Source organism: Hyperoodon ampullatus (genome assembly GCF_949752795.1).
Source record: "Hyperoodon ampullatus genome assembly, chromosome: 14".
NCBI classification, from domain to species: Eukaryota; Metazoa; Chordata; class Mammalia; order Artiodactyla; family Ziphiidae; genus Hyperoodon; species Hyperoodon ampullatus.
The window spans coordinates 74117704-74138833 of NC_136927.1; the positions used below are offsets into that span (position 1 = coordinate 74117704).

At 42.3% G+C, this 21130-nt stretch overlaps 1 protein-coding gene across 1 annotated transcript; it reads right to left on the reverse strand.

The window, feature by feature from the left end:
- Positions 1-229: 229 nt before the first annotated feature.
- NCOA5 (nuclear receptor coactivator 5) lies at positions 230-20870 on the reverse strand (the record flags this gene model as incomplete). The annotated part of the gene is made up of 8 exons (XM_079718423.1): positions 20745-20870; positions 17053-17119; positions 8084-8413; positions 6622-6758; positions 5011-5137; positions 2950-3149; positions 1271-1591; positions 230-819 (listed from the first exon to the last, which is right to left on the reverse strand). The coding sequence occupies exons 1-8, from the start codon at positions 20842-20844 to the stop codon at positions 230-232; spliced, it is 1872 nt and encodes a 623-aa protein (XP_079574549.1). The 5' UTR covers positions 20845-20870.
- Between the last annotated feature and the right edge of the window lie 260 nt (positions 20871-21130).

Below are 21130 nucleotides of genomic sequence, written 5' to 3' on the forward strand. Positions count from 1 at the left end.
CCAAACCCCCACCCCACCACCACCAAAATACACCTCCAGTGCAGTATAAACTCGGACTCTGGAAGGGGTAAGCAACATAGCCTTGGGCAGAAGAGAGCAGATGGTAGAAACTTATGACATTCGATGTGGACCTGGACAGGTGCAGAGAACATCTTCCAAATAACTCTATTTAGAACGCAATAGGTGGGAGGCCAGAGGAAGAGGGGACCGGGGTAGTTGAGATTTAGCCTCAGTAATGCCTCTGGTACGATCCCATGGGGGCCTGGGGCCGCCCCACCTGTGCTGTGGTCTGGCTAACCAGGTGGGAGAGAGCAGGGCCACTCTGGATCAGAGTGTCCAGAGCCTTCTGTACACTTGGATTGTCAAAGTTGATACCTGTGGAAGACACGGGCCTCTGGCTAGCCAAGTTGCTGGCGGGTGCCAGGCGAGTGGAAGGCTGGCCAAAGAGCCCTTGGGAAGGAGCCCCAGGCCTGGGGCCCATGTTCCGAGCAGATCCTGCCTGTCCCAAAATGTTTGGAGGCTGACTGCCAGAGGCCTGTGATCTTTGCTGAGGCTGGCTGTTCGCTGCTATGGAAAAATTCTGGTTCTGGGTGTTTCCGGCAGCAACTGAGGGGGATGCAGAGCTGCTATTGGCCGCAACCGTGCCACTATTGAAGAGGCTGAGGATTTTGGCCTGAAGCTCTTGCTGGGAGGTGGGGGGTGCCGCTGGAGTGGGTGTAGCAGAGGGGAGCACTTGGCCGCTCTGGAGCGGTTGGGAGCTTGGCTGTGTCTTCAGCGAGGCACCCGAGGTCGCCCCGAGTGGTTGACGGGAAATCGGGCCTAGAAGACAGAAGGAGGAGGTATCTGGTTGAAAGTACCCTCCATGGGCAGGAGGCTTAGCAGCCCAGGGAAGAACAACAATCACTGATCACATCAATCACACAGTACACAGACTGTAACATCAATTTCCCAAAGGGGCCACTTCATGGTACGTGCTGTTCCCAGAAAACAGCTTCGTCCCTCCAGACAACTACTTAAAGAAAGAAGGGCGTCCACCCTGGTTCCCAGGGAGCCAGCATACTAGCCCACCCACCACGTTAACTACAGAGCTCAGAGCCCCGGTCTTAAGTTATCATTACACCAGCATGGCTGGCCCACGGGAGAGCCCAAGGGATGCGCTCATTTCCCTTGCCCACCCCAAGAGCCCTGGGCCTGCCACCCTCCCAACAGAGCCTGGGGATTAGAGAAATGCAGAGTCAGAACTTCACCTCGGCCCTGCCACGTAGCTCACCAGGCAGAGAGTCGGCGCTGCTCCTCATCAGCCGCTCCTTCCGCTCTCGAAGGTAGTTGATGATCTTGTCAGTCTCTTCAGCAGTGAGGTACCTGTTGTCGGCCAGCAGGTTGATGAGGCTCTGGATGGCTGGAGGGTGCCCCCCGCGCAGTCCCTCCTCAGGGCCTCCCCGCTCTCTTTCCTGGAGGAGGGCTTCATCGGCCATCTTGGCCGCCTGTCTGGCAATCTCCTCGCGTTCCTTCTCCCGGCACTCGTTCTTATAGCGCTCATAATTTCTGGCCACCAGCACCATGGCATCTGCCTGGGGCATGTTGCGATGCTCTGTAGGAGGGAATGACAAGAGTTATTTTCTCCCATGACAGATTTGAGTGCCCACCTACTGGACTCTACCAAGCCCTTTCTAACCTCAAATGAGCAAGAAAACCATTTCAGTGACAAAAAGCCTTGGGATGGGGATGGGGAGAGGTTGGGAGAGGAGGGGGATGAAGGTTGGGAAGATAGGTGAATGAATTTCTTTGCTGGGCAACAGACACCCTTGTACAGAGCTAGTTCTTTGGGGAATTCTTAGATCACAGACGTGTAGTAAAAACCAAAGAAACATGACAGTCTCTCACAGATTCAAGAAGACCATGTGGAGAATAACCACAGGAGGCAGGCCATGGGGGTCCAAAAAGCCCTTCTGTTAAGCCTGGCTCTCTACTGTGCTCCTAAGGATAGAGCTGTTTTTTTAATTCATCAGTTCAAAGGTTACGGATTAAGATCAAATTGTGACCCTAAATAACCTCCTCTCCTCACCCCTGGGCAACGATTTACAGCGTTGTGAGAAGACTTCTCAGCACTTGATATAGATGTCTTCACACGTCTTGAGGACTGTTCCTCAGAAAGACAAATGACCCGTTGGAGAGGCTTCTACACTCTATCCTTATGGGTAAAACTGGTGGGGCAAATACAAATAGACAGCCCCAGGGTGGTGGGAAAAGCAAAAGGTTTGTGCTGTGAGAGCAAGCAATGAGCAGGGAACCAGCTGCCTGAGTCTCAACAATCTGGGAGCAAAGGACTAAAAGCTACTTCAGGGAAGGACTTCAAGGAACCTACTCTGGGCCCCCTCCCTGTTCTCACAGCCCCTCCACCCACTTCTCTAGCACACTTACAGAGTATCCTAATTGCCTGTTGTATGCTTTGTCCCTCATTAGAAAATCTGGTGAAAGCAAGGACTCTATTGCATTCAGTGTAGTATGTGCCAGAGCTGCGCTGGAGCTGGCCCTCACTGGTGAGAGCAGACTGTGTGCATCTCTTCCCAACTTGCCCTGAAGTGACTTCATGTTGGTAGCTTGATATAGAACACAGTGGGAGTATTTACACCATGGAAATCAGCAAATGCTATAAACCACACCGCCCCCCCACCCCAGAACTGGTTGTTAAACATTTGCCAGCACATCACTGTATATACCTAAGTGCTAAATATAATGTCATATACAGCAGGTCCAGAACTGTATCCAGTGAAACAATATCAGACGACTAAATGACTATGCACGTCTCTGCCGTGCACTTATAAAAGGGCCCTACTACATTTGAGCTGAAATACATTTACCTAAAACCTGCTGCTTCTGAGTAAGGCATAAAAAAATTAATGGACTAGTGACTACTTCTGAAATTCTGACCCGCTTGGGCCTCCATACCTTGTGGGGTTCCAAACATGATGTTGACTGTACAGGAGCGGTGAATCTGGTGTTGCTGGGTGATGACAATAGCAAAGGGAGACCCTCCCCTGCTAACATCCTCCAAGGCTTGTGACAGTGACACCTCTGTGTTGAGGAAGATCAAGTCCACTACCATGCCTAGGTCTCGAACCTTCCGCCCCACAGATTCAGCATAATCTCTGTAGAAACAAACAGGATCCAGGTGAGTACTCCCTGACCAACTCCCAATCTGCACACTGTGGCACCTCAACTAGCTGTGTGAGCTCCTATGAAGACTTCAAATCCTAGCTCTACCAGTGTCTCCCTAGCGCCCTCTTCAGGCTCCAAGAATCTAGACCAATTCCTTCTCTATATTGGCTCAGAATGGTTACACATAAAGTTGCCAATAGCACAGTATTTAGTACCCAGGTCCTTCTCTTGATTCTCTAGTCTGATGGTCATTCCTGAACACCATCCTGATGCTTAAGACTTGTAACACATGTCCGTCTTTGTAGAGGCTGCACAACATAGTGGGAAAAGCATGGGTTTTAAATGCTAGAAAGACAGGCTTGGATCCTACCACTAACATTTACTTGCAAAGTTGAAGCTTTAAGCAAGTCCCTTTACCTCTTACAAACCTCAGTTTCTTTACCAGTCAGACAGGATTAATATGGCTCAGCTCATACATCACTTCCTTGACTTTCTCTGCACTCTAAATCAGATCCTTGATATATTTCTTATAAGACACATCACCAATACATTTATTTCTGTCATTTGTCCAACTAGGGTATAAGCTCCACAAGAGGAAGGGGCCATGTGTGTTTGCTTATTAGCATTACAGCTCCAGGACCTAGCACCTGTCACACGCAGAAAAAATTTGATGAGTGAATACACATGAAACAAGATTACTGTGAAGATTAAAAAAATTTAAGTGCATAGCATGTAGTAGTACGGAGTAGGTGCTCAGCAAATGACATTATCATGAGTCAAAAGGGGGGGCAAAAAAAAAGCCATCTGCAAGTTAAAGCAGCATCTGTTTCTAAACAAGGCAGCCCAGAGTCTGTGAATGCTGCCTGCTGCTTGGTGTCTCAACACCTATCTCCCTAGTCTCTGCCTTGAAATTAGCTCTTTAACCCCAAACTGCTAGAAAATACATGAAGTTATTTACTAACCACTTGGGGAAAGGGAACATAGCTACTCTCAAACTTGCAAGCTGCTATATACTCCCTTCTACACCTCTGCTCTGCTTCCTCAAGGGAAGAATGTGAAACAGAGGTAGAGTCAAATACTGCTATGAACTCTCGCTTGGCTAGCATGGTCACCTAACAGCTCTGCAAGGCCACGGCACTTCACAAAGAATGCCTGGCTCTTGGCTGACAAATGCAGAGACGTATGCCTTCCAAAGTACTGGGGATTCGGTGTTGTCTCACAAAGGGGATGCTTATTGCTTTGCCTGACCAGCATATATTCCCCTCTTTGATTTTCCTTGGGAAGGCACCTCTTTCCCACTCAGTCCACATGGTTCCACAGGGCTAATACCACTTTTAGCTCTAGGGGTGGGCACATGACCTAGCCCTGGCCAATCAGGGCATCCCAGCACTGCTGGTCAGAATGATAGTTCAGGGATGGGAATGTAAGCCTGGGCAATCCAATGAGAAACAATCCGAGGACTTCAGGTGGAAGCAATGGGAAAGAGCAGCTCTCTTTCCACTGGTTTGCTGAGCTAAGAAGATACATGTCTAGAGCCAGTGCTGTTCTGCCTTTTTGAGTAGAAAGCTTGTCTGAGAGTGAAGGCAATAGAGAGACCAAGTCTTTATGACAGTGTGACCCTGTATGTGCCCATGCCTGAACTTCCCAGTCAAGCAAACTAAAAATTTCCCTTTGGGCCTAAGCCAGTCTGCAATGGGTCTTCTGTCACCTACAAGTGAAAGAACCCTGGTTAACACAGTATAACAATGCCAGAGTACACAGCCCAAGTTAAGTGGGTACAGCTGCCAATGAACCTGAATTTCTCTTCTGATCCTTCTCCTCACTCAGGAAAAATATCCAAAGGGTTCTTACTTAGTCTGCTTGTTGACCACAATCACAGAACAATCAACAGGCCTCTCAGCATCAAAGCGTCTCTGGATTTCCTCAAAATACTGACGATAAAGCTCTTCTCTACGCCGTTCCTCACGTTTCAAACGCTCTGCAGGATGACACCAGAGAAAACTGAAACATGGACCATGCCTTTCTATAAAAATAAGTCACAGGCCTTATTTTCAATCCTGAACTACTTGTAGGCAAAGGTCATCACACACACACACACACACACACACACACTTCTCTGAATTAATCCTCCAGACTACCTCCTAAAAATAACCCTTATTATTGTTTTTTACTATTATAAATTCATTGAAATTGAATGATTGGATTAAATGGCATGGTTGTTTTAATCTCATACATGCTGCCAAAATGCCCTCTAGAAAGGCTGTTACTAATTTATCCTTTCACAGGGGTGCAGCACCTAGTGCTATTTCTCCACATCTTAGTCAACATTGAGTACTGTCATCAAAAAAACAAAACAAAACAAAAACCAAACCAAAAAATCCTCCTTCCAACTTGATAGGTAAAAGATGGTATTTCATTATTATTCTAATTTTCATTTTTGGGACAACTATTTAAGTCCCCTATTGACAGGTAATTGTGATTTGTTTAAAAAAAAAATCAGGCAGTAAACAAACAAACACAACACCCCCCCAAACAAACAAACAAAATCAGGCAGTAAAGTGTAAGCTTTGTAACAAATTAAAAATGAGGTTCTTGGGCTTCCCTGGTGGCACAGTGGTTACGAGTCCGCCTACCAATGCAGGAGATGCGGGTTCGGGCCCTGGTTCAGGAGGATCCCACATGCCGCGGATCAGCTAAGCCCGTGAGCCAAAGCTACTGAGTCTGTGCTCTAGAGCCCACGAGCCACAACTACTAGCTCACATGCCACAACTGCCGAGGTCCGCGGGCCTGGAGCCCGTGGTCTGCAACAAGAGAAGCCACCGCAGTGAGAAGCCCACGCACCGCAAAGAAGAGTGACCCCTGCTCGCCGCAACTAGAGAAAGCCCGAGAGCAGCAACGAAGACCCAACGCAGCGAGAGAGCGAGAGCGAGAGAGAGAGAGAAAGAAAAAAAGAAAGAAAAAAAGAGGTTCTTAACTTGACCAGGTGTAAAACAATCTAGAAATCTTTAGATTTATTGAATATATTGAGAAAATCAAGGCTTTTATAAAAAAAAAAGTTTGTCTTTACCTAGAAAGTAGATGCTGTTAGGTAAAAATTATAAATAAAACAAAAGACCCCACGTACTACACAGGTAATGCGAACAGTTTTAGTTACTTGGTCAATGAGCAAAAAAAAAGCAAACCATCTCTTCTGCTCCCATCTTTTGTTCATTTTTTTTTCTTACTGCTGGAATTTCGTATTTATTTCTTCTTGTTAGATGACTAAACCAGATGATGGTACTACTTCGCATTTTAAAACTGGTTTTCAAGCTGAATGTTCTCTACACGTGAATAGGATATTTGTATTTCTTCTTTTTGTGAATTGCTTAGCCAAGTCATTAGCCCCTTTCCAGTTGGTTATTAGCTTCCTCTTTCTTTTGTAAAGTGTCCTACCAGTGCTAAGTGCTGTTTCTGCTACTTTACCTTTTGCACGAGACTGACTTTCTGGGCCTGGAGGGCCTCGTCCATCAAAGCTATCTCTGTAACGATCAAAGTAAGAGTCATCCTTCCTCCTGCAATAGTCATCCATTCGCAGGTATCGGTCGTAAGAGCCTTCTCTCCTGAAAAGTTAAAGAAATGTGCGTAAAGTTAAAAGTCTTATCCTGCAAAAATCAAATACAGAGAATTCTTCAAGACCCAGCTGTCTGTGAGGAAGTAAAGCACAGTAAGGCATAGGACTTTGAGACCAGACAAACGAAATTAGTATCCGGGACTCACTGCTTATCAGCTCTGTGGTTGGGACTGAGTTAACCTACCTTCCAAAATGACTGGGAGGATGTACAGAAAGCTCTCAGCATAAAGTAAGCTCCCTGGCCTAAAGTAAATACAAAATAACTGGTAGTAATTATTGGTATTAGTTTTGAGGAACCATTCCATGCCCCCACCCCAAGCCTCCTTCCTTGTGCTTTTGAAAAATTGTGGTTAAAAACCAAAACAAAAAAATCAAAAAAATCCACATAAATAATTTTTCATCACCCCGAACAGAAACTCAAACCCCTTTGCTGTTACTTTGTCTCTATGAATTTGCCTTTTCTAAATACTTCATATAAGTGAAAACATGTATTTGTCTTTTGTGTCTGTCTGGCTTATTTCACGTAGCATAATGTTTTCAAGTACCATCAAGGTTGTAGCAGGTGTCAGAATTACCTTTCTTTTTATGGCTGAATAATATTGTTTTATGGATATATCACATTTTTTTTATCCGTCTATTGATGGACATTTGAATTGTGTCTACCTTCTGGCTACTGTGAATAGTGTTGCTATGTACATTCACATTCATCTGTGTGAGTTCCTCTTTTCAATTCTTTTGGATATATATTCAGGAGTGGAACTGATGGATCATTAATTCTACTATATTTAACTTTTTGAGGAACCGCCAAACTTTTTCACAGTGGCCATACTACTTTACATTCCCACCAGCAATGTATGAGGATTCCAGTTTCTCCACACCTTGCCAACACTTTTTTAAAAAATAAATTATTATAGCCATCCTAGTAGGTATGAAGTGGTATCTCATCGTGGCTTTAATTTGCATTTCTCTGATAACTAAGTATGTCAAGCATCTTTTCACGTATTTATTGGCCATTTGTGCATCTTCCCTGCGGTTTTGCATGGCCAAAACAATTTGTACTCCATCTTTTTTTCCATTTGCATGATGTTGCCTTTCAGAGGCCACAGGGAGAGACCCAGATTCATTCACTAAGTATAGTTCATCGTCATTCACACATTCACCAAATATTTATTAGGCAGCACATCTACCATTTGATAGACATTGGAAACATAGGGCTGATAAAGTCACTGCTATACAGAGCTTTCCATTAGTTCAGCAGGACACACATAAAAAAGACTATTACAAAAAAACCAAGCAGAACAGCTGTACAGGTACCTGTACATGGGATCTCGGGAGTCTCTCATATCTCTGTATCTGTTGTCGTACATGGGGTCCCGGTGATCTCGAAAATCCCTAGAGTCTCTTAGGTCACGAAAGTCTCTAGGATCCCTCATGTCCCGAGCATCACGCATACTTCTGCTGTCTCTGTGATCCCGAATGTCTCTGCTCTCTCTGTGGTCCCGCAAATCTCGGGGGTCTCGCATGTCTCTGCTATCTCGAGCATCCCGGCCATTTCTGCCATCCCTGGGCTCTCTTCTTGGACTTCCTCGAATGGGGGATCGATCGCGTCTTGTATCTCGGCTGTCTCCAAAGCCATATGGATCCCTGTGGGAGGTAGCAAGAAGATGATAAGACAAAGAACTTGAAGGAGCCAACCTTTCAGCTCTTTATTGGAGGAAGCCCCCACCCTCCAAGCATTTTTCTCTAAAATACGGCAGTCAGTGAGAACATGATTAAAATTTTAAGGATAGTTACCATCTGGTCAGCAAATAAAGACTGGTAGGTTCTAGAATCTCAAAAGATTAGGATATTGAGGGAAGAATGTATGATCCAGAGTCAAAGGTTCTGACTGGGATCAGTGTTTATCAGGCTTCAGGGGGTAATTCAGTATTCTGTATACATGTCAAACTATCATCTCTATCTCAACAGGTTTTCAAAGTGAAAGTGTCCTCCCCCAGAACCTATTTCCTCCCATCAGACTTGTTCGAAAGAGACTTTAAAAGGGGCGGAACGTTGCGTGTGTGTGTGTGTGTGTGTGTGTGTGTGTGTGAGATAATAAGGGGCAAGACTCAGGAAGAAAAAATGAGCAAATGGCACCATCTCATACAAAGTAACGGTGATCAAAGGCGTTATCCTGAAAGTACAGAAAACGTCACTTAAAACATCTAGCAGGATTAATCAAATTAAGGGGAAGAAAGAAAGAAGTACAATATGAGACATACAGTCAGGTACCTTCTTAACATACTTATTGAGAAGTGGTCTCTCTCAGTCTCAGGTTTATGTAGAACCTGGTTCCTTTTTGCCATGGTGTTTTTTTGTTTAAGAAAAAAAACAACAAGAAAAAAAAAGTGTTTGAAGTCACAGGTATGTTTGGCCTCATCTGCTTCAATATTCCTCATGAGACATTCCACCCAACTGGGAACTCATCCCCAACTTCTTATTCAACCCAATCAGGCCCAGACTGACTTTTTCATTTCTGCCTAAAATCATCTTCCCATTTACCATGGTTTAAGTTCTTGAAAGTTAACTGATTTTTCTTCTCTATCCCCATTAAGTCACTTGAATCCTGTCTGTTTTTCTTGTTCATTCTCACTGGATTCCCAAGTTCAATCCAAACTCTTATTTCTACGCTGGCACCACCAAGAGTTTCCAAAAAACAAAATCAAAACCCAATCTTCCAGATTTCAATTCATTCAGCAAATACCAGATTAATCATCTGAATTTCCACCTGTTACTAACTGCAGCTTGGCTATCACGCTTCTGGGCACCCTTCCCTAACAGATCTGGCCCCTTTGCACTTATTATTTCTCCCCCATTTCCTGATCCAACCTCCTTAGTTCTACTTAAGCTGTTCTTATGACTTAACTCACACTATGCATCTCAGTATTTCTGTTCATACGGCTTTTCAACATGGAATGCTCTTCCTGCACTAATTCAGGTATCACCCAGTCCTCAAAGGCAAGTTCATGTCCCATGTATTCCAAGAAATCTCTAATCTCTAGTAACCGCTGATCTCTCCTGCTAAACTCTTCGAGCACTATTTCTATTACTCATCTTGATCTGGTTTACCTTTTTACAACGTCTTCTTGTGTGACCCACTTTAAGGATTACCTCCTCCGTAAAACCTGCCCTGAACTCTTGATCTTTTCCAACAAATATGCTCCTCCTCCATTCTTTTCCATCTCATCTACCTACTCAGTTGCTCAAGCCAGGAAACTGGATGTCATCCTTTCTTTAAAGTCGCATCCACTCTTCCAATCACATTTCCGAATTCTGTTAACTTTCTCTGAAATTGATATCCATTCTGCCCGTTTCTTTACCTCTATAAGGTACCACTGAAAGCCAACCCCAAACCATCTCTCCCCAAAACCACAGCAAGAGCCTTCTAAAGTAGTCTCCTCACCTCTCCTCTTGTCTGTTTCCCAATCTTTCTCCAGATTACTCTAAAGTGATCTTTTACATACATAAAACCCTTCACTAGTTTCCCACAGTATTTCGAATTCAGTCTAAAATCTCTACTGAGGCTAGTAAGATTCTCCCTGGCCTTGGCTCCTGTCTTCTCCAACCTAGTCTCACCTTCTCCCTAGTTCACCACTTTCTTAACCATACTGACCTTTCAGCTATAACTAGTCAAGGTTTTTCCTGATGCTTCTACTTGAGTAGCAGGAACGAATCCATACTCATTTTCCAGGTCTCAGGCTTAAGTGTCCCTTACTCCCTGATTCTGTTAGTTTAAAAGTTTATCTTCTGTCCCTAAATCCTGGCCACTTCCTCTCATAGCACTTTGTTTTCACTCATTTATCAAAATTTGACGTCACATATCAATTTACTTGTTTATTTGACGTCACATATCAATTTACTTGTTTAATGTCTGTTTGCCCTACTAGACTCTTAGTCCATGAGGACAAGGACTGTCAGTTTCATTCTCCATGATAAAGCCACCGCATAGGTTTATATTGTCTGGCATGTAGCAGACGCTCCATGAATATGTTAAATGAGTCTTGCTCTGCACACATATTTCTACTGCTGCACTTATCATACTGTTCTGTAGTTATTTGTTTACATGGCTTCCCTACCAAACAGTAAGCTCTTCCGAACGCTTTGTATCCATAGGACACAGAAAAGAGTTCAGTAAATGTTTAATGAATTGAATTGTTCAACTAAAATGTAAGCCTCTCAAGAGCAGGCATCATGTTTTCTTTATAGTTTTGTCATCTACCATGACTACACATATGGGCATTCATCATGATGCCCTCAGCTTGGAAGAAAACCTCAATTTCACTTCATCCACATGGTCACAGCAAAAACAATTTAAATGCCAATTCTGCTTCTGTGAAAAGTCCTTGTCATATGTTTTAAGGCTCACAAGTACTCCTGATTTGTGGGAGCAAACATATGGGAGACTAGAGAATTTAAATGAGGACAGCTAAACATTTTTCCTATTAAAATAAAGTGCAGACTAACCAAGATTCTTACTTCAACTTTTATTATGTCACATAAATCCGCCTAACACGTGTAACATCTGATCTAGTGTATAATATGGGCAAATCCCCAGGATCTAATGGGAAGGGACAACTGTAAAGTATTTCTGGATTAATGATCAGCAGATAAACCTGCCTTGGGGAGCAGTTAGAAACAGTTATTAAAGGTGGAATCAGATTTCAAGTGTTCTCTGGCAATCAAGGCTGAAAGGGATCATGAACCTGACAGACCACAGACCACAGACCACACATAAAGCCGTGGGCTGGTGAAAACAGGGGTGGGGACAGGGATAAGAACACCATGTCAGAGTATGTTTTTCACAGACTTAGGATAATTATAAATGCCATATTTGGTGCTCATTCTTTTGAATCCACTGAAATACCTTACTCACCTGTCAAGAGTTTATCCCTGGAGGTTGACCGTAACACCCTAGATTCCCAAAATCTGGGTTCGTGCTTCTAGTCTGAGAAGACAAGCACTCTCCTCCCCTCAATGAATCTAAAGTCTGTGTGCAACAAAACTACAAATTTCCCCTCAATTACCTTCTGGGTAAAAATGTAGAAGAGACGATATTCACATGGGGAAGAACCAAAGGAGCAGTAGAAGCAGGGACAGAGAAGATAGTAATTCTCTAAAATGAAAAGGCAAAGCTTTTTTCCTTTCTCCAAAAGATGAGCAGTATGGCAGACTGCTGCTCTTCTGGAGACAAAAACAAAAAACCTTTTAAGGTCACTTTAGAACCCAAACAAAGAACTCCCCAGAACAAAAGGGCTCCTGCTTCTGGCCCCAACATCTTTCTCAAAGCAAGAACCGGGTGACAAAAAGGTGGTACAGTGTGCAGGATTCAGAGTGCCGCGAGGATGAAGCCTGCTGAATGAGATGCTTGACCTCAGATAACAAGTGGGTTAGAAGTAAGTTTCTGGAGAATACAGTTCACTATATCATCCCACGGTACCAGAGGTGTTTAACTGGAGACCAATGCATTGTACCCTCAGGTACTACTAGGTCACTAGAGGCTAAAAAGAAACTGAATAGTAGTTAAAGAAATTTCAGAACCAGAGTCCACAAACTGAAGGCAAATGATAAAAACCACTAAAATTCTGTTGCAAATTCCTCAGCTATTCAGCAGGAGGGGGGAAAGGCCAAATACTCTTTGCCTTGAGAGAAATAAAGTCACACCATTTGGAAACATCTGAGAGGTAAGGAGGGATGGGTGAAGGGAAAAACCATGGCTGTGAGGTGCTTCTGGTAGAAGTGCTTCTCTTCCTGGGGATGATAGGGGTATGCAGAGCATCAGGCATTTGACAGATTACTGATAAGATGATTATCTTGGACAACTGATGGACTTTGAACTTCTCTTGGTCTAGAGACTGAGACCTCGAGCCCAGGATGGTGTTCTTTGGCCTTGGCTGTACAGAAGGTTAGGGAGGAAGGCCTCTGTCCTATTCTTTGTCAGTATTTCCTTTTTTTCTTTCTGTTCACAGTAATATTTTCCTTGGGAGGCCAGCTTTTTTTTTTTTTGCTCCTGAAAAAAATTCCTTCATCAGCTCTTCATACTTCTGTTCTGTCACAGATACTGTCCACAAATACCATTCTCTAAATGGCCGGCTGCTGTGTGATGTTGATCCCCCACCATGCGCTCCATGCTGCTAGAAACAGAGACAACAGACTTGTACAGAATTTTGCCATTAGGTGCAGGTAGGACAATGGGGTGCAATGAGATATCACACATTACAAATCCAAATTTTATAAGTGCCCATGCTTCTCCCTAGGAAGCACACTGATGATTTTCTCAAACACAAATATGACTCTTCTGTTGGTAGACAGAGGCGGCACTTGCTGAGAACTGACAGCTCTTCTTTAAGCGTTAGTGCAGAGGTAATCACAGCCTGCAATCTTTAATTGTGAAGCCCACCTGGAGCTAGGGCTGTCTCATACCCAAGGAGCAAGCAGTTATCAAAGGAATTAACACTGTGGATACACAGAAATCACCTTGGGCTTCATAAGAAACTTGTCTACAGTTAATTTCTTTTCTTTTTTAAAGAACTGAAATACAGTTGATGATGACTAGGCTATTTTTGATGAACCAATCCTTGATGATTTTCACCAAAGAGGCACCAGGCCTAACATCCTTCACGAATACATAGGGAAGTTCTCTGCAGCATTCTTGATGTAGACAAGTTAATTCGATTTGCTTTTTTTCAGGTCATGCAGGAAGGTTTAGGAAATGCAGAGTATCACTTGGAGGCCACGTCTGCATAAGGATATATTCCAGACCTGGATTGCCGAAGTGTTGAGCTGAAGATGAAAACTGAGAACTGAGGTACGACTAGAATCATGGTCCAGTCTCTGAGGAAGGTAAGGACTGATGCCTAGCACCAATGCTAGACAAGCTGCATAGTAACTATGCAATGTACTCAATGCATACAATGGAGTCCAATGAAGTGGTCCAAGGATTAAATGATGAGAATTCAGGCTGCAATCTGATCCAGAGCAGGGATCCCTGATGCAGAATTCTGTGCTTGGCTGGGCCAATATTGTCAGAACCACATTCTGACAGCTGGAGTCATTAGGGAGGCATATTACTGAACGGAGAGCAAAGCCAGCAGAACCGTGGCTTACAGAGACATTTGAAGAGGTGATAATCCTGTGAAAATCCCCAAAGATACTGAGGTCTTTTGACACTCAAGGTTAAAGTCCAGCAAAACAAGATGTTACAAAGGTCCTGCCAACATGCTTAAAAACAAGTCTCTTATTAAAAGTAGCAACACTGAAGACACAGAGTTACAACTTAAGGGAAATGTTTGCTATAGGTAGTGGTTTTTTTTCCTGTGAATAATGCACTCCCTATGCCTGGGGGCACATAAAATGATTAGGGTTGCCAAATGAAGGCAGTTGGATTGTTGTCAACATACTGGTTCACTTGGAATTATCTCAAGGTTCTGACTGGAAGCATGCACCCAAAAAGACAGTGCTATCCAGTGTTCACCCTCAGAGAAATGATTGGCCCCTTCCAGACTAGCCACACACTTTGCCTACTTACTGTATTTTATTTCTACCCTATTGGTGTATCTTAAGAGATAATACGTGATCAGGGCAATGATCAAAATGTTAGTGTTCTATTCTGAATACAATGTTCAATTTATCTGGCTTTAAGGTTTGAAAATTTTTATTTTTATTAAATGTAAAAAAACCTGGGACTCTTAGATTTTTAGATGGGGCCCAGAAAAGATTTTACTAAATGGGAACATCCCTCTTCCCCGAACCTTACTAAGCATGACTATATGAAACTTAATCATGGTAAGCAACACGTTGAGGAATCCAGTTAGGGACTATCACCAAGGAAGACTGATTCTTAACGGAGTTTGAATTAGCCTAGCTGTCCCTTCTATTGATTGTAAATAAAGCGGGAAGCCACAGCCCTATCCACATCCCAAACAACCTCATTTTAGAATTTATTTCTGAGGAAGATGATATATTAAAAGGTATATAGAAGTAACGTGTATTTATATTTGTAAATCTGGTAAGGAGGACATTTTAAAAGGCCCCCTCCAATGTTGTTTGTATGTTTTTCCTTGGGGGGGGTATTAAAAGAAGGAAAAAAGCATAAAAATATTTCTTCTACTACACATGAAATTATGGAGTGGCATTTTAGGTTGGGATGAAATTAATCTTTTAAATTTAATGCAATTTAAAATATAAATTGCCCTGGAAATGGCTATATTGGATTCCAACCTGGTGAGTTGGTTATTTCCCCTACGTTGCCAATGCAGGTTGAATACCTACAATCAACTGGAAATGTTAAAAGCATCTGGTTAGGTATATTGTTAATGGAATGACATAAAATATTCTTCTCAATCCATAGCACAAATGGGAACTACTCCGTACTCTGTGATGTGCACCCCCCCTTTTTTGCCTGCGGAAACACACCAACGTTACCTAGAGATCATAAGCATCATGGGGACAACAGAGAGGAGGAGGATTTTACTAGTGGAGTGTTTTACAGTGACCAATTCCACACTCCTGATAAGCTACCTACTTCAGAAACACACACATTAGAGCTCCTTAGAAATTAGATATACACCATATCTCCTTTCAAGTCATTTAGCAACCACAATTTCCAGTGGAGCCCCATATTTCTGAGCAATGGATGCAAACTCTTAGCCACCTGTGTTCCATGTTTATTGGGGCAAGAAGGAGCAACACAGAAGGGACTGCCCAACATCTGCAGCATGGTTAGATGCAGCACAACGGAAGCAGACATTATATGGATTTGCTGAAGTTCTACAGGATTCGTTTATATTCTTTAGCATACTCACACATACACACAAAATGAATCAATACAGTATTTACCTGCAAGCTGCAGGTGTTCGTTATGGTGTTAGAGAGAACAAACAGAATACCAATGTATATGCTCATTTCTGCAGTGAAACCAATGGATGACCAGGGTATCCACCTAACAGCTGTGGTGTAGCTATAGTTGTGGTGTCAGACTCAACTCCTCTGTGCAGGCAGAGTGCTCAAACAATCTAACTGAAATCAGCAGCATTACTTTGCCTCTAGGGTCTGCTTGAACTCTGCAGAACAGACACGTGTAATTTAATCCTGGTAGCTTAGAAAATATCCTCACATCCAAGTGGGGGCATATACACCAAACACACAGCGGCCATTCCTTCCTATAAGTAGGTAACAAACTACAGGTGTTTTTGTTCCAAAGCAGGACAACTGTATGTTATGTGTAAATGCCCAGCTAGTTGGGTATATCCCTAAGTGACCTGTGGAGCTACCAGTACAGACTAGGATTCATTGTACTCAGCAGTGTTCAGTTTATCATATGAAATGTAGTTTACTGTGGTATATAGTTTAGGTACATAGTTTACTGCAGAAAACTGGCGTTTTACTTAGGGGAAAAGGCAAAACCCATACTGAATATCCACTTGGGCCATGAAGAGACACCAGATATGAGATATACATGTCTGCACTCCACACAAAACCGCACACACTACATCCACTTGTGTGCTGTTTACGGAGCCAGACAGTTTGAATACAATATTCTCATCTTTGGTATAAATGGTAACGTTAATAAGGCTCTTCTTTAAGAGAAGGGACCAATTTAATGCACATCTTGAGGATACACAACAGGACCATCTCTTTTGTAAATAGTGGAAGAACATCTGGGGAAATGCCTTTTATTTCCAGGAAAGCTAAGAAAAAGGGAGACTTCTGAGAGGTGGGGTGTTTTTGCCCTTTTTATTTCCCCATCGATAGGTAACCCAAGCATGCAAGCACACAGGGGATCTGCAGCACAGGCACAGTAGCAATCTCTCAAGCAGCACTTTCTGTAAACCTGGGTTAACGTCTGGACCAGCAGCCATTTGGAATGAAGAGTTGAATCTCTGCTGCCTACTGCAGTGCAGCGCAGCACACACCAACGACCCTCGGGCACTCCTCCTGCTGTGGAGGCTCCCATTGACACGGGAGCTGGGGACAGACAGAGGTTTATCCTCTTCCAATCGCCTGCAACTTATGTTGCAAGCTGAACTTGCTGGGTTTGTCACGGAAAACACAAAGCTTCCTCTGCATCTCCTGATGTAAGTTTTAAAAAAGCAGCAAGGCCCTTCACACAAGGTTCATGTTCTTATTGTTTGCTTGAGCGTTTCTGATTTGTTGGGGGGAAGAAAAGACCCTTGATGTACGAAGTTGGGCTTAACTCCCCAGAGCCCAACTCTCCCAAGGTAACTCACTGCTTCAGGGTACTTTACCTTCGTGTGGGGCTGGGTCTTGATGGAGCCGTATTCATATTTCTTCTTTCCGCTGCCTTATTAATATCTGAAAAGAATAATCAACCCATCTGTTCAATGCTACGGAATAAAAACAAGATCATCAGCACATTTCAAATGAAAGCAACAACAAAAAAACTACAATGACAACCAGATGGTGTAAGAAAATCCATTCAGCAGACGCACAGTCACTTGGGCAATTTTTATTAAGTTACGGCAGTACATTGTCATGGCTTCGTAGGGAATGTCCCTCAGTTTTCTAGTTAACACATAATTTGTGTAAAACTGATTGTGTCAATGCTTTAACACTATGCCAAGCCTAAACCTAACAACTGCCCCCTCTGAAAGAGGAAAAGGTTGTCTTCTAAACTCTTGGAGAACCAGCTGTAAGATTCTTTTTTGAGGGAGGAGAAAGGAAGAAAGAGAATTAAAAAAAAGAAAGGAAAGAGCAAAGGCAAATAGTTCCATTTTATGCTATAAAGAAGTAATGGCTGGAATCCACTGTCTTAAAACTTCGAATATTCCATGAAGCAGGGCCTCCTTTTAGTTTGCCTTGTGTTGCATTCCACTGGATAGAATCTTCCAGGATGAGATGTAGGAAAGAAATTTATTATTTTCTAAACAAAGTATATGACATGTTGACATCTATAACCCTCATAGGTAAGTACCTAAGAATAAAAACTGGCATTTGGTATAGTAAGGTTAGGTAATAAAACACTCATCGTAAGTTTTTGTTACAGAAGCCTAGCATACACAACCAGATAAAGAGCAGTGGAAACACACAAACTTACAGAAAGCCAATTTGTGCAGTTAAAGCCTCCCTGCTAAAAACAAAACAAACCTGCTCTGCAAAAACTGAATAATAAAAACACCATTATGTAAGTAAAAACTGATGAAGTATCTAAAGTACCAATCCATGCCCAAAGATAACACTTGACAATTTTTATATGCCTTAAAGATAAATAAGTACATTAAAGATTTCATACTTTAGTAAATGGAGAAATAAAACTGCTTTCTGCTGCAGTGTAATTTTATTCCCCTTGTTCCATATTAAGCAGTTAACAGTGTATCTAATGACATTAAATGGTATTAAGCACTCACATAGAGTGCTTTAAAATAGTAATTATGTGTTTGAAAAATTCTAACCAGAATCTTATCTTGTGAAAGACCACAGTAATAACAAAACTTAAGAGGTCTTGTATAGCCTTTACCCTGCTATGTTGTCAACTTTTGAGTTCCTGTTCAAGTGAGAATGATCTTCAATTCCATTTTAAGTCAAAGTCCATTATCTTTAGGAGAATGGCTTTTTACCAAACTGAAGGTAACAAAATATGTTCTCTAAAGGACTTGGCCAGTAATACCTGACCACGGGTTTGGTACTGCATGTCACAAGTTACAACCCTTAAAGTTCACTAAGGCCTGAATTACATGTTGTATAATGACAGGTCTTACAGAGAGTATCTAGTTCCTTTTATATATAATTGTGAAGAGTATCAGTTCAGGTTTAGAAGGGCCTACTGACCTAGTCTGCTCACTTACTTTGTACTGCTTTCTAATATATGGTGACTATGATTCAGAGACAAATGTAATGTCTTTATTTAAGTAGTTTTCAAAGTATCTCTGGAATACATGGGGAGTGGTGTTGGTGGTGTGCAGATTCTTTTAAACAGGTACCATGGGGACTTCCCTAGTGGCACAGTGGATAAGACTCCACACTCCCGAAGCAAGAGGCCTGGGTTCAATCTCTAGTCAGGGAACTAGATCCCACATGCATGCCACAACTAAAAGTTCGCATGCCACAACTAAGGAGCCCACAAGCTGCAACTAAGGAGCCTGCCTGCCGCAACTAAGGAGCCCACTTGCCACAACTAAGACCCGGAGCAACCAAATAAATAGCTTTTTAAAAATAAATAAATAGGTACCATATTTCCCAGCAGGATTACATGTATTATCAAATGGCCTTGTGAATGAAGAAAACTCATCTAAACATTGACTTGACCTGGCAAATGTTTAGGTGACAGTATGGAACTTATGGCACTACTCTAATTGGTGTCTATAAATACTATATAATTTTGCCCTCATCATATGAAAAGGACTACTACATTGTATAATTATATCCAATTCTGTGAGGGCCATTATATATAGGACTGGGGAGACCAAAGTAGTCGTGTACCATACACCTCTGGAGCAAAACTGGTTCCAGTTAGAATGAAGGAGGTAAATATTTTCCTTTGAAGTTGGTGAAATTTTTTTGCAATCATTTGAAAGATTTAAAAATTCAAGATTACATCTTTAAACGATTCTGATTGTAATTTGCCCCCTGGTATCTGTTTTCATGGAGTAGTACAAAGGAATTATATTTCGATGGTGTGGCTTATGTTTCTTTTGCAAAAAAAGAGAATTCTTAGACTATTTTCTTAATTTTAGGAGTTAGCAAACTTTTAGTGTGGTATGTCAAGTGTTTGTTTATTCATTCCTATTTAAGAGTTCCTTAAACCTCCACCTTGAGTAAGATATGGAGAAAATGAGACCTGGAAAATTTTGATAGTCTCATTGCCATCTAAGAGAACTCACTGCTCAGGTTAGGGTAGAGGTGGAGGGGTTTTCAGTGAGAGTTATGAAAAACTATCATCACCACCAATTCCCATACAGAAAAAATCCTAACATATGCGCACACAGAACTTTTGGAAAACCTAGGAGTTCAGAAATACAGGAAGACTACAGAAGCTACCAAAAGTGGAAATAACTTCAGGGAGCTTATCATGGTACAGCAAAGACTTTAAAGAATCAGAAAAAAAAACCCTGCCCCATCCCAATTTTCTGTCACACAATTTGAAAACTCATCAATTGGAGGTTCATTTGAACAAGTTTCTCTCTGAAAATGAAAATACTGGGACTGGTAAAGGAGGCTTTTGTATTAATTAGTTGAATTAGATTATTTTATTTCTTAATCCTTACTGAGATACATAATCTACACCAAGGAAACAGAAATATTAATGTAAAGGAGAAGGGAAAACAGATGGAAAGACAATTTGGGAATCTTTCTGGACATTAGGTGGGAAACAAAATTGGGGAGGATATAATTAACAAGAGGGCAGTGGTAACTTAAGAGCCTCCAAGGAGAGGTGGAATGCCTCCTCTGCATAGAAAAGGGAAGAAATGGTGCTTCTTTTCCCTCCTGCTTTATTTTATCCGGGCCAACTCAGTCTCTTAGTGTCTCTTCCACCTCAGTTTGGTTGGTAGTTCTATACTTTGTCAATTTATTAGCAATGTGAATGCCATTCAAAATCACCATCACCACAAGGTGCTTAACTTTCACCTGAATATCTATAATTTCCAAGGGGTGAAAACAGTTAAAAGTACTACTCAGGTAAGAATTTTTAGACAAGAAAAACAGCATCAATTGAAGGGATTTACATAAAAGGAAAAAATGGGGAAAAAATCTGGAAAACATAATGTTATACAGGAAGTGGCAGAGCTATTTTAAATCACAAAAGAATGGGGTAAAGAACTCCCAAAGGAAGACACAATGCCTAATCTACAATTTTATTTTAGACTAATATGCCAGACAGGGTTCACACAATGGTTCTTAGATACGTTATAAATAAAAATGCATGTTTCATTCATAGTATCAGAAGCTGCTTTGGCTCTATTTTTTCTTTAAATTTATTTACTTTTGGCTGCATTGTTGCGGTGCGCGGGCTTCTCATTGCAGTGGCTTCTCTTGTTGCGGAGCACGGGCTCTAGGTGCGCAGGCTTCGGTAGTTGTGGCATGTGGGCTCAGCAGTTGTGGCACGCGGGCTCTAGAGAACAACAGGCTCAGTAGTTGTGGCATACGGGCTTAGTTGCTCCGCTGCATGTGGGATCTTCCCGGCCCAGGGCTCAAACCCGTGTCCCCTGCACTGGCAGGCGGATTCTTAACCACTGAGCCAACAGGGAAGCCCCATGCTCTATTCTTTAATTGTATCACTATAAAATAATTCTTTTCACCTTAAAACCAATCTTTATCCTTCAAGTCCTATCACAATGGAAAACAGTGAGAACTACTCTAAACAAGTGC